General features: G+C 43.8%; 4 protein-coding genes across 4 annotated transcripts in view; 3 read left to right on the top strand and 1 right to left on the bottom strand.

The window, feature by feature from the left end:
• Positions 1-632: 632 nt before the first annotated feature.
• LOC126567639 (ketimine reductase mu-crystallin) lies at positions 633-1931 on the top strand. The gene is made up of 3 exons (XM_050223857.1): positions 633-887; positions 954-1550; positions 1618-1931. Exons 1-3 carry the CDS (start codon positions 677-679, stop codon positions 1929-1931), a joined length of 1122 nt encoding a protein of 373 aa, XP_050079814.1. The 5' UTR covers positions 633-676.
• A 765-nt stretch (positions 1932-2696) lies between these two features.
• On the bottom strand, positions 2697-4594 carry LOC126568069 (testin). Its single transcript, XM_050224479.1, has 3 exons — positions 4457-4594; positions 4208-4357; positions 2697-4132 (listed from the first exon to the last, which is right to left on the bottom strand). The coding sequence occupies exons 1-3, from the start codon at positions 4581-4583 to the stop codon at positions 2703-2705; spliced, it is 1707 nt and encodes a 568-aa protein (XP_050080436.1). The 5' UTR covers positions 4584-4594; the 3' UTR covers positions 2697-2702.
• A 788-nt stretch (positions 4595-5382) lies between these two features.
• On the top strand, positions 5383-6804 carry LOC126568252 (synaptosomal-associated protein 29-like). Its single transcript, XM_050224699.1, has 2 exons — positions 5383-5540; positions 5683-6804. The coding sequence occupies exons 1-2, from the start codon at positions 5445-5447 to the stop codon at positions 6802-6804; spliced, it is 1218 nt and encodes a 405-aa protein (XP_050080656.1). The 5' UTR covers positions 5383-5444.
• An 8868-nt stretch (positions 6805-15672) lies between these two features.
• The window catches only part of LOC126568158 (LIM/homeobox protein Lhx5), a 30018-nt gene continuing 27827 nt past the window's right edge, over positions 15673-17863 (top strand). Inside the window, exon 1 of the mRNA XM_050224585.1 lies at positions 15673-15873. Coding sequence (XP_050080542.1) covers positions 15831-15873 — 43 coding nt within the window. The 5' untranslated portion in view covers positions 15673-15830. The remainder of the gene's footprint in view (positions 15874-17863) is intronic.

The raw sequence follows: 17863 nt of genomic DNA, 5'->3' as shown, positions 1-17863 counted from the left end.
CAATTTTCATAACATAGTCCTCATAACGAGTCGATTATATGAAGCCTGCTGAGTAAGGGTATGAGTTCAGAGTTGTTGAATGGAGATCAGATTTCAGGCAGAATCCCATACCTAGTTATGATCGGATTAACAGTCGCAGGCAAGACTTTTCGAGAGCCAGAGGCAGATCGGTTGCTCATGTCATGAAAATGGTATCGAACAACCCAATTTGCGTCTGGGCGTATGAGGACTCTTGGGACAAAGAGATCCAACCATGTCTAAGAGCTGAAGATATCGAGAACTTTTTTCTGCAATACAGTCCAGATTTTTGCACATTTTAAAAATTTATTCAACTTTTTCAGCTTCCCCAAACGATGACCCTACGGGCGATGTCGTTATGTCGAAGTCTGACCACAAGGATGATTCTTACACAATATGTCTACCCTCTTTATGAACCTCGAGATAAAGCAATGAAGCAATCGTGCGATGATACCGTTGACACATTTGTGGTTTCTGATAATCTTACCGAAAGATAAGAGAAATAGTGGAAGCAAAATTCGAGTATATAAGACTGATACGTAAACAGCTGATGATGAGTCTTCGCCAGTGATCACAATCGTCACAAGCAGCATCCGAATCCGGATTTAAGAGGAAGAAAGAACACACGAGGAAGAAACCACAAAACAAAACATCAACAATGAGTAAGAACGTAGGCACCAACACACGATCGAGGCCAGTTTTTATCGATGAGGATCAGGTGAAACAATTGCTAGATTGGGATGGGGCACGGTACGCTCTCGAGCAGGCGTTTGTGTCCGTTTCGAACCAGGCGCGGGACACGGGAACTCGTTTGACTGACCAGCCGGTTAGTTCGCAGCCAGCGAGAACATTTGTCCAGGCCGAGGGTGGTAAGAACCGGATGACTGTTAGGGATTCCTCAGGCAAGTTTATAATTAATACTCTTGCTCTTTTAGGAGTTCTTCTCTGTATGCCCGGGTTTGTCGGTCAGCATCGGGTTGGTTCCGGGTCTTCTGAGCGAATTTCTACCCTTGCCTGTAAGCTGATCACCAGTTTCCGGAAAAACGCTTCGCTTGGACTGCCTTCGATCAATGGAGAGGTGTTTGTATTTAACAGCACGACCGGAAAGTTGGAAGCGATCATCGAAGCAAACCATCTAACCGGTATAAGAACGGCCACCGCTTCCCTTGTGGCAACAGACCATCTCTTTTTGAAGCCTGCGCGAGCTCATGCAGCGGATGGAACGGTTAGCATTCAGCTTGGAATTGTTGGATGTGGATTTCAGGGTATGATGCATGCGATCGGGTTTGTCCGTACGCAGTCCCAGGGACGGGTAAGAACGATCCGACTTTGGAACCGAACACCAGGACGTGCAACAAAGCTGAAGGAAGTGCTGTTGGAGGAAGCGAAGGCCACTAACAGCAACTATTCCGTGTTTGTTTGCGACACGGTGGAGGATTGCTGTCGGGATTGCGATGTGATTGTAACGGCAACTGGATCGAGTGAACCGCTCGTTTACCGGAGTTTCCTGAAGCCGAACGTGCACATTAATGGTGGGTATTACCGTATTGTACTCTTCAAATGAATCTCTAGAAAAATGGTGTGGTTTTTCGCTTTTAGCTGTCGGAGCGGGTGAATACCATCATGCCGAGCTGGCCCAGGACGTGTATGACGAATGTCAGGTGTACATCGATCATCAGGAGGGTGCCCGAAAGGAGCTGGCCTCTCTTCGCTCCACCATCGTCGGTGAGGTTGGTGAAGTGATCTTGCGGGAAAATCGTCCCGAAGAGATGAGTCTGCTACCGAAACCGGGCGGTATCAGTGTGTTCCAGTCGCTCGGTATGGCTACAGAGGATGTAACTGTTGGGAGGTTAATCTACGAAAAGTATTTGAAAACTCAGCAGGATGGATCAGCAGGACCGAGTTCTGATTAAAAGGGATTAAAAATATATTTTATTCAATACTTTTTGTTCCAAGCTCCTCCCGGGCACGCGTATAAAGGTTTATCTAAATATATTGTACTTTTATTTAGTTTTTTGTTCGATTCAGCAGGTTTAATAGAAGGGATTCTGTTTCGTGTATCATGCAGGCACACTGGAGTGTATAAAACCTATTTCTATTAAATGCTATTGAAGATTCGTCGAGAAATATGGAGAAATTGTGTTTAAAAAAATAAAGCACCGCCTGTATCTGTCTAGCAGACCATTTAGCACGTTTGTAGCTTATTTGTAGTAGTAAATAGAGTGCTTGCTTGTGTATATCTTGTATCAAAAGTGTATAAAAATCTCACAATCAGGCACACGGTGTGGCTTCAATTCCTTTACGTTCTTGGCACGTAAAATATCCTTCCGTTTGTTGGAAAATGCTGCCGTTTTTAGAATTTTGAATTAATTGTTTCTTCTTCCTATGTTGGAATTCCTAAAAAAACTTTCGACTAGGCTGCTAAAAACGTGATCGATTTTCCTTTGAAATGTACTTCGTTTTTATAAACTCTTTTAAAAATAAATACTTTAGGAAGATTTTTGAACCCATCTTCATCGCCTAATATGGCAATCGTCGTCACACGTGACACATGGCAGATTCGCTCGCTTTAGTGATGGGCAAAATGTAGTTTTGGGTTCCGGAACCAGAAACGATTCCGAACACAGAATCGGAACCAGGCTATTCCGACGTCGAGTGCTCTCTCTCTCTCTCGCTCTTCTTTTTCAAACGTCTTTCGTGCACTGTGCACTACAGTACGGCCGATTCGCTTTCACACAGAACCGTCCACCGATGAGTGACTTCTGGCAGTGCTTACCACTGCACAGAAAACACTCCTTGTGCCAGTGTATCTTGTCCCAACCGACACCCTGCTCCGTTGGCCCAATGCATCGGTTACACGTGGCACAGGTCTGCGCGTAGTGACCCTTGTAGCACGGCAGGCAAAGCGGTTGGGAAGATTTTTCATCCATCACATACTGCTGTCCGGCCAGTGGACCGTCGCAGTGGTAGCAACAAAAATGGCGCACATGGAACGTTGCTCCCTCGGCGGCCGTATACTCCTTCGTAAAAATCAGCTCATCGCAAGCAGCACAGCGTGGAATTTTCAAAATTGCAGCCAAATCTCGTCCACAGTAAACGGCACCAGCGTGGTAGAAGTAGACGAGATCGGCCAGCAGTTCGCCGCATCGATTACATTTGAAGCACTGCGGGTGCCAGATCGACCGATCACTGTTGCTCGCACGATCGATCTTTACCGCAACTTCTCCAACGACGATCGGCAGCGTACAGCCGGTACATCGGTGTGCCGTCATGGCAACGACCGCATCCTGAACGGCTTGCTGTGGTGGAGGCATACGTTCACCGCCGCCCAGTCCGAGTGCTTCCATCGGACCGAGGAGTTGTGCGTGTGACATTGGTGCGTCCTCACGAGGAGTAACCGGAATCGAACCAAAACCGGAATCATTACTTCCGGACGGAACAATCGTCGCGCCGGATGATGTGTTCGAGAAACCTTCTCCGTAAGGCACAGTTTGCCGTGCGGGGAATTGTAAACGATCTTTAAAATGATCCATTTCAGCTCTAAATTTCGGGTTCGCTTGATATTCTTGGTGGAATTTGACGATCGCTTCCGGGATACTTTTATCGGTTCCATTTAGCACCGTGGCCGGATCGTACAGCATCGCACGAGCAACCATTTCCGAGCTACTAATACCCATCAGGTTGAGTTTGTACTTCATTTTATCGGACAGTACGCCACTTTCCATGTAATCGGGTCGTTTCGTTCCTACGGGCTCTTGCACGGCCTGCTGTGGCTGTTGCACAACCGTGCCATACTGCAACATTCCAGCCGTATCACCTCCAACGCGCATCACCGTTCCTTGGCCAACGCAGTGCGTTTTAATTTTCTCCACATAGTCGCTCAGCTGGCCAGCTTCATAGGGCGTTAGATTATGGCACAGATTCGTATCGAGATCATGCGCTGGCACTTGATATTCTAGCTGCTGTTTGCGTTTTTCAGCTGCCTCACTCCCAACGATCGGTATGTTCTGTTGGCCGAGCGTTCGCATGTAATCCGAGGCGAGTTCCGGCGTTACGTTCGGCGGTACCCATGCCAGCTGGACCGGTTTATCCGTTAGCTCCGAAATTCGAATATCTGATGGGAAATGGTAGAGGAAAAAAACTTAACTACAAGGCACAAAACCCGGGATGGGAACACACTGGTACTTACATGCCGGTTTGGACCGAATAGCCCCCAAAATTTCAAACTGAGCCCATCCACTAACATCATCATCGATGCAATCGTGCTGCTCCTTCCGGCACTTACAATTGCGACAAATTTTACGCCAAAAGTGTAAATCTAGACCCGGACAGGAACTTCCTACAACAACAACCACAACAGACAGTTATTTGTTGATCGTCTCTCTTTGTTACGGCCGGAAGGTCATTCTGGTAGAGGAAGATAAGCGATCGAACTTACCGCACACATTACACGGTGCACCGTTTCCACTTTCATGGCTCAGCTTGGCTTTAATCTGTTCCCGGCGGCTTTCGAGTTTTAGCAACCATTCCGGGGCAGCCGGAGATTCAATCCCAGATTCGGTCATTATGGCCAGTGATCAGCTTCTCGATTGGTTACGCTTTGTTCTTTGACTACTGTACTGCTTTGTTATGACTCACAGCACGGCGACCCAGCAGGTTGAATGCAGATTCATCGGAAGGGTATGATTCAGTTCCCTGAATGCTCCATCAATCTGCAAATTTGTATCACGAAAGATGGTGTTATACAGTACAGTTTATACAGTAAACAAGTTACAATTTTATGTAAAATTTACAATTTCCAATATGTGTTGATTTCACGGCACTTGGAATGTTTTGATAAAAAAGTGTTTACAATGCTTCACTTCAGTACTCGAAGACAGGGTGGACAAAAAGGGGATTGAGCGGATTGTTTTGCTGCATGAATTGTGAAATTACAAATAAATTGTTAAATGACAAGGTCCCGGGCCACGAGAAGCCTCAAACCAGAGAAAAGTTAAACCTGCAAAATAGTTTAAAAATCGTTCTACGAAAGAAAAAAACCTATATTATTACAGAATGTTCCAGCTCGTCTCATCGCACTGCGTGTAGCCGCGGCTTTCGCCCACAGACAGCTGTCAAATTGCTGTTGGCAGCAAAAAATTGATAAAAAAACATTAAGGCTTGGCAAAAGAAAAATTCGTGATTCGTTGTGGTGTTCGGGTTGCAAGCGAAACGGAATTTTAATCGGTGCAATTTGCTGATAAAAGCAATCGTAGCAATCGTGGACGGTGCAAAATTCGCTGAAAACGAATCCATTCCTCATCAGCACTTGAACCAGCATCAGCACAAGGCCATTCAATTAGCAGCACATTCCAGTAGGGGTGGTGGGGTGGAATTTCGTCCAGAAATCAGCATCGGTACGGGGAGGTGGGGGCGGTGATACCGTAATGTCCGGCCATCAGTACGTACCGAACCCAGCGAACCTGTTTACGGACGAGGACGAAATCGACGATGAGCTCTTCCTGAGGAACGCCCGTCGGACGGTAAGTGCAGTACGGCGGTGTATGTGGACCATCGCCAAAGGAAAACAAAGACCATTCGATTGAGGTCGTTATACAAAAGCGTATGAGTAATGCATGTGTCTATGTGTTTTTCCTCCTTCCTTTGTGACGCCCCTCTTTGCAGGACGGTTATCTGCCCGCCGATGATAAGTATGGCATGTCGAAGGTAACGGGACCGGGCTATACGCGCCCGGATGTGCTTGGGCCCGCAGCCGGATTTGATGCGAGCGGGCTAGTGTATGCGGGGAGTAGCGGTAGTGCGGGCGGTAGTGTGGTAAGTGTTGGTCCCGGTGGATACGTGATGGATATGCCGGCGGCCGCGTACGGTGGTTACGGGGCGAGTGTTGTTCCTACCAAGCCGCTCGTGTACGGCAGTGCGGCCAACATGTACTCGAGCCTCGGGCCAGACGCGGCCGATGTGTCGGTGGACGACGAAATAGCGCGACAGCGACAAACGTTCGAGCAGCGGCGCCGCGAGCTAGAGGAAAGTACGCTGCTCACGTCGCAACGGTGCCTTGGGGTGTTACGCGAAACGGAGCAGGTCGGTATAGCGACGGCCGAGGAGTTGCATCGCCAGCGGGAACAGCTGGAAAAGACCAAGAAGCAGCTGGACGAGATCAACAACTCGTTGCGATTTAGCCAGAAGCATCTCAACAGTCTGAAGAGTGTGTTCGGTGGGTTGAAGAACTATCTTTCCGGGAGGATGGTAGCGGGGGGCGGTGGTGGTAGTGGTGGTCCGGGAAGCGTACACGGGGAGCACGGTGTGACGACGGCCGGTGGCATACCGCGACAGAACATATCATCCCCAACACCAACGGAAGAGGACGATCTTTACCCGAACCCGCAAGATTTCCGTATTGCGGACCCGTACTGGACAGCGGACCAATCACCGGTACCACCGAGCCAGGTAGCCGGCGACTATCATCATCATCATCATCCTCATCATCCGCATCATCCGCATCATCCACAGCAGCAGCAGCAGCAGCAACACCTCCAACAACAGAAGCAACAGCAGCAGATGGCCAACGGTGGCGGTGGTGCCGGTGGTGGCTTTAGCCACCAGCTCGACCAAAACCTGGACGAAATGCGGGGCAATCTGTCACGGTTGAAGAACTTGGCCTTGGACTTGAATCAGGAAATCGACAGCCAGAACGATCTGATCGACGACATCTCGGACCGGGTCGAGGATGTGGACGTGAAGATCGGCAAGCAGAACAAAGACATGAACCGACTGTTGCGGAAGTAAGGTGCGTTCGGGCAGGGGCGCATTACGTGTACATCGAATTCATACAGGGCGCCCATTTGGCGCTGTTACAAAGCAAGCAACAACTATTACCATTTATGGACCGATATTGCGCTTAGTTTAGCGAAATGGCGTGTGCCCAAAGAGCGAAGAAAGCGCGGCCATAGAGGATGTTTCTGTGTACAGTATTTACAACCGTCTAATCGAGGCAACGTTAAGCAACGTACGTGCAAAAGCAGGGCAAACATAGAACTGTTATCGTGGGACCGTGGTAAGAGGATTTGTTGTTCTTTTTCGTTTGGTATTGGTTTTTCTTGTAGAATCCTGCGTTGAAAAGCTGGGACGAGATACAAATCCATTAAGGCTGTTTTAGTTAAGTAGTTAAGAAGGGTTTTCCTTACTTTACGTTACGTTTAAGAACGCATGCTCCTCGAAATAGAGCGTTTTTATTTTTGTAAGGGTTATAAGACAAGTGTTCATATGTTTAAAACAAATCACAACATTGTTATAAACATTTGGACGTTTGCTTTACGCCGTGGAAGAAGATGACTTTAAAACGGGATTGTTGTCTGTTTTCGACGGAGGAATTTTACAATTTTCCCTTTAAAACAAATGCATCACAAAGAACGCGTGTTCAACGCTTGATCAGTTTCATAGAGAGAGAGACAGAGAGAGGGAATTGGAAGGAAAAGGGAAGAAAAAAGCGAAACAGATAAAGGAAACCAGCAAAGTTACAAGAATATTCTACTCACGTGCATGAACGTTATACAAATATACAAATACTATATGAAATACACATCTCAGAATGCAAAAAAACAACACAACCCACAGACGAAAAAGCAAGATAAACAAAAAATCCAAGAAAATATATTCTACCACAAATCGATAAATGTAAATAATCAACTAAAAAGAAAACAAAACAAAACTTGATATTTCTACAAACTCGGCCACTAACTAGACTGTTTCTATACATATAAAGAAAAATCGAATCGAATGTTCCGTTTCCGAGACTATCTTAAAAGCTAGAAACGTTTTTTCTCGCTTGCACCTCCTTTAGTACGAACGGAAAAGAAGAAGAAGAATAAAAAAAGTCGCAAAACCGGAAGCAAAATCGTTCATAGGCCGCAGTGTAACGTGTAACCAAACAGATGTCTTACTAAAGCTCAGATTACATTCTCCATTTAGAACACACAACTCTTAATGAATCCAACTCTCTATAACTCTCTAAATCAAACATTCTTTCATACACAAACTTTCTCTCTCTCACTGTCTCTCTCTCTCTCTCTCCTCCCTTTTCATCACCTTTGAAAACCTTTAAATAAGAAAAGCAACAAAAAAAGACACACACAAACATAAAACACACATACGATGATGATAATTGTTAGATAATCTGATCTGAAAAGGTAATGATAGAGCAATGAGATAATACAAGCATGCAAAACAAATATAAAATGTACACGAAAAAAAAGGAATTAGATAGATGCATCAACAGCAACTAAGTCGACCACGTGTGAGGAGATACACACACTCATACACACACAAACACACTAAATCTCCCGGGGTCGGCCACTAGCTTTAGAGAGGAAGAGAGGAATAAAAATGCAATCAAGTTTGCAAAAAGTGGAGCAAAAACAAACAAACCGTAATGCAAAACAAAACGTAAGTATATCATACAAAACAAAACAAAACTCATATACAAAGCATATATTTGTAAGCGAACCCGCAGCCACAACCGAATCGAGAGGGGGGTAGGTTACGATCGCGTAAGAGAGCGGGGAACAGGTGTAATTGATGTAATTTTTGGGGTAACTGGAATCGCTGGGACGAGGATGTGTTGAATGATAATGGATAAAATGGCTAACGCTCAAAGTAAAGAAAAACCAAAAAACAATGCATACCACTCATACCCTCACTGGATTGTTTAGCAATAATTATTACAAATTTATTACAAATGATTACGAGTTTGATATGCGAGCAGGTGGAGGAGGGTTGGCGGTGTAGGAAGGGAAGGGGAAGGGAGGAGGATGGTGCTTTGGGACACAGGTGGAAATGAAGCACAGGCGAGAGCAGCAAACGCAAAACAAAGAGCAAAGACACATCGTTTACGGATATATTTGAATAATAAAGGAGACTCGTTACAATTTAGTCAGAGGAAAGTGCAAAGAAATCGTGTGTTGAGTGCTTTATTTACCTTTCAAAAATAATCATTGAACAATTTCTTTAAAAATCCATTCAAAAAGCAAACGGGAAACCACTACGGATTGACGCATCTGTTGCTTGTGGTGGAAAATGCAGAGTTTTTAGAGTTACATAGATGGCGCTGGTTAGGGATGGTTTGTGCATAGGCTAAACCCGGGAGAGGAAAATTCATTTTACAGGGCTCGTAACCTTTAATGAAAAAAACCTCTTCACAAAGAGAGTGCTTGTCATCCATGACCGCTGACGAAGGACTCCGTAACAGCTAGCCCAATGTCATCAGGTACCGACAGTGCCTGGGGTTTGACGGGCCTCGAACACAGCATATCTCCAAAGAGTCACACATTCGGCTCCTAATGATATCCCTTTATCACTTGTAAGAGTTTTGTGTTGTATTTCGGGTCAGTTTGGAATTTACGGAGCGGGCCCTAACTCGTCCTCTCAATGCTTCCTCCTAGACGAACCTAGTACTCCTCTATGCAAATTCTGTGGCATCACGGTTTGCCAAATAGATATCATTTCATCCGTTTTCTTTGCTTGAGACAATCGATAGATACATATAACTTTTCTAACGTCATATCATTGTAACCCAAGTTCCTCGTCTATTATGAGACCTCGTCTATTGATAAACTTGCCTTATCACTGATCGTTCAAAGAACATCGTCATTTATGACGTTTTGTACATCAAGAATATAGAAGAAAATCCTTGTCGGTCAAGTTGTTTTTCCATCCAATGTCTCCAATCCAATGCCTTATTGTCCATCATGTCTAGCAAGGGTCTTCTAAGGTAAAGATTAAGGAGGTGAAGGGGAGCTTCTTCGTCCCTCGAGAGAGCTTCTTCAATAAACCGTGTCTTTCAAGCAACTTGATCATCCATGGCTCTTAGTCTTATCAGTACCTTGTCGTACAAAGCAACCTCAACAATGCTTTATGATCGCTTTGCTAACTATCATGAATGTACTGCTGAAGTCTTCATCCTTAATGAGTTATATATCTGTATATATCCTGTGGCGGATCAGGCTATTCAAGACCCTTGGCGTAATGGATATTAGGGCTTATCACTATCAAAATAAAATAAAAAATTAACCGGTAGGGGGAGTGACATTTGTGGTCCTGGTCCACTGTTAGATCCGCCACTGGCTATGACCTTAGTTCTTACAAACACCTATCCGAATTAGAGCCTCGAAGAAATATTGTTAGAAATATTGTTTAAAAAATTATAAACTTTAATGTGCAGTCATTCAAAGTCTTCACTATAATATTCAGCATAAGAAAAGCCAAACATTGTGATAATCTGGTTGGAAGAACTGATATGTAAATGATACCGAAAACGACAACCTTCAATCTGACTGATTCGGTGAAATCGTTGTAATGACTACATATTACTGGATTTATCCTTTCTGAATCCCTTTTTCTCCGACATCCCGACTTCTGCTCGTATTAAGTCATCAAAAAAAGTCACATCACATTCCACAAAGTGCGTGTGTTGTGTCGTTTCCGATCGTTTCTTCCCTCTGTATCCCTCTGTGCGTCGGTCCTCATCCGTTTGTATCGTTTTGTGTTCTTCCTTCCGTTCCATTGCCATGTGGTGTTGCTGTCTGTCTGTTTAATAATTTCATGGTTGTGATCTTTTGATTAATTGAACGCAATTATCACCGACATTTGGAGGCTGCCGTCGGAGGTTTTTCCCGGGGCATCCATGGGCGTTGGAGTATCCTCTTCCGCGTGTGCTGGAAATGGGTCAGCTTCGCCCTTCTTTTCGTTGCCGCCGTACGCTTGATACAATAATTCCGTTTCACATCGGAGTTTCGGTAACTTTCGTTCCGTTTCGTTACCATTTTTTTCTGTGTGTCAGGTTGCCGGAGAAGGTCGTGATCCTTGTGTCCTGTGGGATTACACATATGGAAATCGATCGGATTCCAGGGAAGGTTTTTGACTCCTGTCCATGGCCGTGCGGGGTGGAGCTAAGCCGGGGGAAAGGGAAAAATTTGTTGAACGCAATTTTACGCACATGTGACTACACAGGTTACACGGTGATGATGATGATCAGTATTCATCTGTGTGTCTGTGTGCACCAAAGTCCCCCCAGAACTCACTGCTCTAACGCCGATCCTATCCGGTCGATTCCTTCGGGTCGGTGACGCTGACGGGCCGTGTAATTGACAGCCATCGGGAATCAGGGGGCATGCTTTAGTAACTCAATTTCAGATAAGATATTACAGGGGGCAAAAACGCGTGCCGTTCAGCGTGGAAAACATGTTAAATGAGAGCTAAGGAGAGAGAGCAAAAAAATGAAAACACATCCAACAACAAACGAGCCGTAAATTAGAGAATCCTGGAACATTCAGTAGCTCGGGTAGGAGGAGCGGATAACGACACTCGTTACGACGAAATGTCAAAATTTCTAATAAACCGATGAAATATGAACTTTCGAAGAAATGTGTGCTCGTCGTTCCAGCCGCGTTTCTTTGATGTTTGGCGGTTGGTGTAGAATTTGTCTAGCGGTATTCGGAAGGCTGAAGATGATGTGATGCTATGAAGGCGTTTTTAATTTCAGATTCTCCGATTTATAAAAAACAGTTGCAAGAATAAGAAAAAAGGGCTAGTCAAATATTGGTAGAATCATGAATCAAAGATAAGTAATAATTTTAATTGCTTATTTCGTTCAAGGAATCTTATCAATTAGATAACAATATTAATAATACTATTAATATTCTTAAAAAATATAAATGTAAAAGTCAGATCAGGCAGGTTGAAGAATAATATTGTATATTTAAAAAAAGTTTATGTAAGTTATTAAGAAAAAGATAAAAATTCCTAACTAGAGCAAGATATCAAATATTAGCTTTAATAGCCCTTAATGATTATTGTGTACACAAGAAAAAGGAAATATAAAGAGCAACTGTTTTCCAAGCTTTAAAAAGAGTGTTTATATATCTTATCAATTTTTTTTTTTTTTTTTTATTCATCAGGGACGGCCAGGCCGTATTGCTATATCTTATCAATTTAGTTATTTATAATTAAACAAAATTGAATAAAAAAGATAAAACTATTCCATACAAATTGAAAACTAAAATAAAAACTGTTTGAAGCATAATCTCCAAAAAAAAAAAAAACGTGTAGTGAAGTGCATAAAAATCCTAATCGGAGAAGCAAATAATAAGTTTAACAGTAATAATTATAAGAAAGAAATGAATCGTTAAAAAACACATTAGAAAACATTAAAGAATAAAAAGATTCAGATCAATATAGAACTAGAAAAAAACACAATCGAGAAAAAATAGTATTTTTGGGAGTACTAAAATCTAAAGAAAATTAGTATGTTTCTAGACGTATTAATACCGTTTCTAGCAATTAATAAAATAAATCAACCTTATGAAAATGAAAAGAAAAAAGACAAGAAGAAAAGAAAATTGAAATAGGTAAAAATAAAATGATAGAAATAACAGGTTAATATCAAAGGAAAGAGAGATAATTTAAATATGATAATGAAACATGAAATAAATTTCCAAAAAACAGCAAATTAACAACTGTTTTTGCTAATTTCGCAAGTCCTTTTGGTGTAGTAAAACTGTGTTCCAGTAAATAGGACTTGTGATACAAACAATTCACACGGCAATTCGTAATAATTGCACGTTGTAGAAACATCATTAGCGGGCGACAAAGCTAAAACAAGTTTCGAAGGCCGATGCACAGGACGAAAGTGGAAAAGAAGTTTTCTTTTCGGCTCGGCTTCGCTTCCGTCCGGTGAATTATGCAAATATCTGCACCTCATTTTATGCGCTTGTTGTTCCGCAGTTACCCCCATAACTGATGCACATCCCATCCATCCAAGCGCATGTGTGTATCGCACACATTAGCGTTTATTAATTGGTATTTAAACGGAGCGATTTAGACATTGTGGCCCCTGGTCGGGCACAATTTAATGGCTCTGCTTTTCGCCGGCTCCCGGGCTACTTTTGTGTGCGCTTCGGGGTTTTTTTTTCTATCCCGCGGGGCTCTCGCACAAAGTTGGCAAAGATTAAAGTATGTGTGTTCGCACATTTTCGGGCTGCCAACCGTGCTGCTGCTGGTGGTTGTGCCGTGCTGACCGTGTTGAGTGTGCGATGTGTCGCTTTAATGTGATTAATCGTTTACATTAAATTAAAGCTGCGAATTTAAGCGCGCGGCACCGTTTGCCACGACGAGTTGCGGCTCGAACTTTAAGGGTGGATACTGATGATGAGATTTGCTTTAGGCTCGTTTTTCTTACTCTCGATGTTTTATTGGCATTTTTGTTCAATTCATCTAGCTTTTTAAAGTTGGGTTTTAAGCCGTTACAAAAAAGGTAAGAATCTTATCAAGAAAAGGTTACTTACAAAGGCTTTTCCACCGACACCCTTGTTGACAACCCCGATAAGGGGTTTATGTATTGATTTTCCTCGAATTTTAAACCCGTAAATCTCTCTTTTTTACCTCTAAAAGCCATCCTTGTGATGGCTGCAAACTTATTCCCTTTTTCAAGGGCAGCTTTGTGTCCCAAAACGAGCCCAAAAAGCTGTTGGTCCCGTCCCAAGATTTCCCCTGCACCCTCCTCCTCCCGGATGCAGGCCCGAAAAGCCAGCAAAACTTTGACCCCAAAATGGTCTCGCCCAGTCTCGCCCATTAATAATCGAAAATACGTAATAATTAATGTGCACATCCATCCTTAAACCGCGCGAAAGAAAAGGACACAATAAGGCAAAAGTTTTCTTAACGAACGTTTCAAAGGAGGAAATTTCTCATGTCTGCTGTGTGGTTGCATGGAAACGTGCCAGGGAAATGGAAAAATCAAAGTTCACTAGATCAATAGTGTTGTTCGGTGCTTTGTGTGCGTGCGAGGAAGAGTGTGTGTGTGTGTGTTTGTGACAGCAGCTGCTGGGTGGAAAAGTGTCTCCACACTTGGTCACACCGGGGGTAAAAGAAAAACTCCCGATTTTTTCCTAGCCAAGAACGACAGTGTGCAAGAGAGAGACAGTGACAGAACATTCGAAGAGGAGTGAAGAGTTCGGCTAGCTAGGTTTGCTGTAACCATTCCGCAACACCTGGGAAAATGCCTACCATGGAGTCTGCCCGTATGCTACACTGCGGTCAGGGATTCCTCCCCCCCCCCTCCACCCCACAAGATTGACACCTTTTTCGGATGAAAAGAAAATCAAACAAAGAGGAAAAATCCTTCAATACAGGATTTTTTTTTTAAATATTTCTTCTTAAAGACACACCGATCTACCGATTCATTCACGTTAATTCTACAACCCCCGTTCAAACATCACCCCCCTTCCGCTACCTTCTTCGACAAACCCTTACAAATACACGAGGGGGTGGCGACCAAATTTGATGTGCGTGCGTGTGTGTGTGTGTTAAACCGTGCAGCCGATTGGGCAGAGCAAACAATAGCGGCATCCCTTTTCGCTTTCCCGGTTACAGTTTGCTTGCCGTGTTTTTCCCTCTGCTGGTTGAGGGTTGTTGCTAGGCAACGCCTTCTTTTCCGAGAAAATAGTTTACCACAGGGGTGTGTGCGAGAGAGGGTGAGAGAGAAAATGAGAGAGAGAGAGCGATTCAAAAGGGGATGAAAATCAGCTAGTCGGCCTACTTTGTCGTAATAACAGTGTCGAGGCGTATAGCTGCCATGCTGTTCGCTCTTGCAGTTCGAGTGTTGGGCTTCCTCCTTCACATCACGTCAACTTGCTGGACGGGCGGCAAGTCTACATTTATCCCTTGTTCGGTGCGGATCGACTGAGCGAGACTGTGGTTCGGAATACGGTTGATACACACGTCGGTCACGAGATTAACGAGCGGGTGCGTAACGTTATTTTCGCGTGCGTGTGGCCTAAGCAAACGACAACAACTGCGGTGCCGGGTGTGCGTGCGTGCGTGATTTTCTTTTTGCGAGTGATCTTCCGCGAAGGCGTACAGAAAAAAATGTGAGCCTTGCCGTGACCCGTTAGTAGCCTGATGTCTGATTAACGAAGAACCGCGCGACCAAGGAACGGAATGGATAAGGATCGGGCATTGCACACAAATCATTCCTGTCTACTACGCTGGACGGAGTAGGCTAGTAGAAAGTGAGCAAGAGAAAGAGAGAGAGTGAGAGAGAGAGAGAGAAAACGTGAAAGAGAGTGAGAGAAAAAGGTCTGTTTGTACAAAAGGAAAAATCGTTAACACGGAGCGTGTGTTCCTTCAAGGAAAATTCCACCAGTACCGACGGTGATAGGTGCAGGAATCGAACGCATTCCTTTAGTTTTTCTCGTAAGTTTTTGGTGTGGAAAAAAGAGGTGTAATTGTCCACCCAAATACTGGCGTACCATGTGCGTACAGTAACAGGAATAACAGCGTTGGATGTGAATCTGTGCGTGGGGGGGGTGTGTGCTGTGTTGGAAAATCAGTGCTGGAAAATGTACCGACAGGCAGCAAAAGTGTAAAATTTATCTCACAACAAGAAAAGAAGGAAAGAAAGAAAAGTTTGTGATTTAAATAGACGTGTGGCGATCAACGAGCATTTCCACACAATTTCTAGGTCAACCAACCTTATCTTCAACGCCTCTACTGCTGCCTTTGGCTCCGCAAGCCATTTCCAGGGGTGGGAAAAGTGTGTGTGTGTGCGTGTGTGCGTGGGGCGGCGTGTGAGTGTGTGCGACTGGCGGTGGTAGAAGGAGGAGGACCTTCGGAGCTCTCGGTACCCCGGGTTCGGTGGAACGGATTTCAAAATTTTAACGGAAGCAACCAAAACGCCCCCACGGGCTGTCGCGCTGGCGTCCTTTCTGGGGGACACTTTTGCAGCAATCGGTGCCCGGGCACCACCGGCCAAGGATCTGATGGCGTTCGGTTCGGTACTGCAGCACAACCAGCACAATATCGGTGCGTGGCGTGGTTAAGTTTTTCTTTCGTTTATTTATAGCAAAGGGGTAGAATTGTTATAGCAAAGGATCAAGAAGTGGTTTTGACTAAGCTTCGCTGTACATTAAAGGACACAGAATCGAAGACTATTATCAAAATTGATTAAATTTATTAAATATAAGGTTTTAGCGGATTTTTCTGATTAAAAATTAGATGGTGTTGGCGTAGTTGTATGTCACGGTAGAACAAAACACATGAAGACCGTTCATCCTCGCTGTGAGGACTTACTCTCCAACTACGTGGGTAGCAATAAGTCTTACAAACCAGTAGATTCCATGCCGCTTGTACTACGCACGAAATAACCGTCATTGAATCCCATCTAGAGAGTAGCTTGTCCTAGATGTCCTAGTCCTCTTTTCGGGGTTGGGTAGCACCTGAGAAAAAAGAATAAGCATTTTCATGGGAAGGAGCACGTGGTTTAGTGGTTTTAGCACCGGTTTTTCACAAGATAGGATTGCCTACAAAGATCATTTGCTTCTTGCGTAGGACTCAGTATAAAGTTTAAGCCATATAAATGTTTTAATTATACTATTTAAATAGAACTAAAATCGCCGGGTCTTTATTCCACAGTAGCAGGCTCTCTGGCGCGAAAGAACCGGAGCCGAAACTCGCCCGCATCGTTCCATTAAAATAAGGCTAATCTGCCATAATAGGGCTGGCACTATATGCAAGGCAAATAAGTCATTGAAAAATCAGTATATTGTAATAAAAGTAAATTTGAATGTCTCGTATGAAACTCTGATAACGAGCTTTAGATAATATAGTCTAGATAGTTCTCTCTGAAGAAACCATTTTAGAGTACAATCTCAGCTACGATAAACAAAGATAATAAGGGTGTTAATTGCAAAAATTACTAACGGGCAATTAAAAACTCTTTCTGGAGCCCTTTTCCAATGAAAACAAATTTGATTGATTACTTTTTTCAATAATTCAACCTTAATGTGATTTTAGCAACACTTTTTGTCGACATCAGCTCCATTAAAACACACAAACAAGTGTACGGTCGATTAGACAAACGATCGCCTACTTGGGTGGGACGCATGTAGTCATGAGGTGGTCAGGATTTTATGCACCAAGTCTTTGCGTTAATAACAATCCTTTCGATGGGTTCGAAACATGCAGCTTTGAGGATGTGTGAGGTTTTGTTTTTCTTAGTCCTATGTCAACAACACTGCTAGTACGAGCAGTTTGCCAGCAGTTTTCCTATCAAATCGGATGCTGAGAAAGGTGATTTCAAGTAAAAACTTTCACTCTAAACTGTGTGTTTGGTAACCAGAAGATAATGAAGATTCTGTGTGCTAGAATTAATAAGTAATTTAAATTACTTCCTGAACACCTCAACTTTCGCAACCGAAAGCTACTAAAAAGCGATTACAAATTTCTTCCACCTTCCATACCACAGGAAGTATCGTTTACAGTGTTGTGCCTTGCCTTACAAAATCATATCGAATTTCGAGGTGCTTGACAAAACAAACCGACAGCAAAACAGCATCACCTTGAAAAAAAAACCGGGAACATCGGTGTTTGATCCTTGTTTTTCTCACTCCCGTTGAGTGGCTGTAAAAACAAACCACTTCTTCTGGTGCCTTTACCGGTTACATTCACGGTAACTGATCGAGGGGTCGGCTGTAAAAATACTAACCAAAAACACACACACACACATCGCACACATTGCAGTGGAAAGCGTCAGCAGTTTAGATGTGCGCAAATCCGTAACGCATGTGTGAAAATTCCCGTAACCACGTAACATGATCCGTTTTTAGTTCTGATCCTTCGGTGGCGATTTGTAGGACAATTGCAATACACAGCAAACAAGCACAGTTCGACTAGCAAAGAGACAGCACACACGTTAAGGGAGCGTAAAGCCACCAGGTCTGCCAATCAAAAAGATTTTCCGAACGAAGGGATTCTTGGCGAGGTTTTTTTTTTTGGAAGTCGGTTCCCATTGAGG

This window comes from Anopheles maculipalpis, chromosome 2RL (genome assembly GCF_943734695.1).
Source record: "Anopheles maculipalpis chromosome 2RL, idAnoMacuDA_375_x, whole genome shotgun sequence".
NCBI lineage: Eukaryota > Metazoa > Arthropoda > Insecta > Diptera > Culicidae > Anopheles > Anopheles maculipalpis.
Note: the sequence above shows the minus strand (reverse complement) of the source record. Positions and strands in the feature narration are given on the sequence as shown.

What these genes read in the sequence shown, in the direction of transcription:
- LOC126567639 (XM_050223857.1), top strand. Translation starts at nt 677, where the DNA reads ATGAGTAAGAACGTAGGCACCAACACACGATCGAGGCCAGTTTTTATC. An exon ending in ATTTGTCCAGGCCGAGGGTG is followed by an intron (nt 888 to 953) that starts GTAAGAACCGGA and finishes TTGCTCTTTTAG; the next exon opens with GAGTTCTTCTCTGTATGCCC. An exon ending in GCCGAACGTGCACATTAATG is followed by an intron (nt 1,551 to 1,617) that starts GTGGGTATTACC and finishes TTTCGCTTTTAG; the next exon opens with CTGTCGGAGCGGGTGAATAC.
- LOC126568069 (XM_050224479.1), bottom strand. Translation starts at nt 4,583, where the DNA reads ATGACCGAATCTGGGATTGAATCTCCGGCTGCCCCGGAATGGTTGCTA. An exon ending in TGCACCGTGTAATGTGTGCG is followed by an intron (nt 4,358 to 4,456) that starts GTAAGTTCGATC and finishes TTGTTGTTGTAG; the next exon opens with GAAGTTCCTGTCCGGGTCTA. An exon ending in TATTCGGTCCAAACCGGCAT is followed by an intron (nt 4,133 to 4,207) that starts GTAAGTACCAGT and finishes ATTTCCCATCAG; the next exon opens with ATATTCGAATTTCGGAGCTA.
- LOC126568252 (XM_050224699.1), top strand. Translation starts at nt 5,445, where the DNA reads ATGTCCGGCCATCAGTACGTACCGAACCCAGCGAACCTGTTTACGGAC. An exon ending in TGAGGAACGCCCGTCGGACG is followed by an intron (nt 5,541 to 5,682) that starts GTAAGTGCAGTA and finishes CCCTCTTTGCAG; the next exon opens with GACGGTTATCTGCCCGCCGA.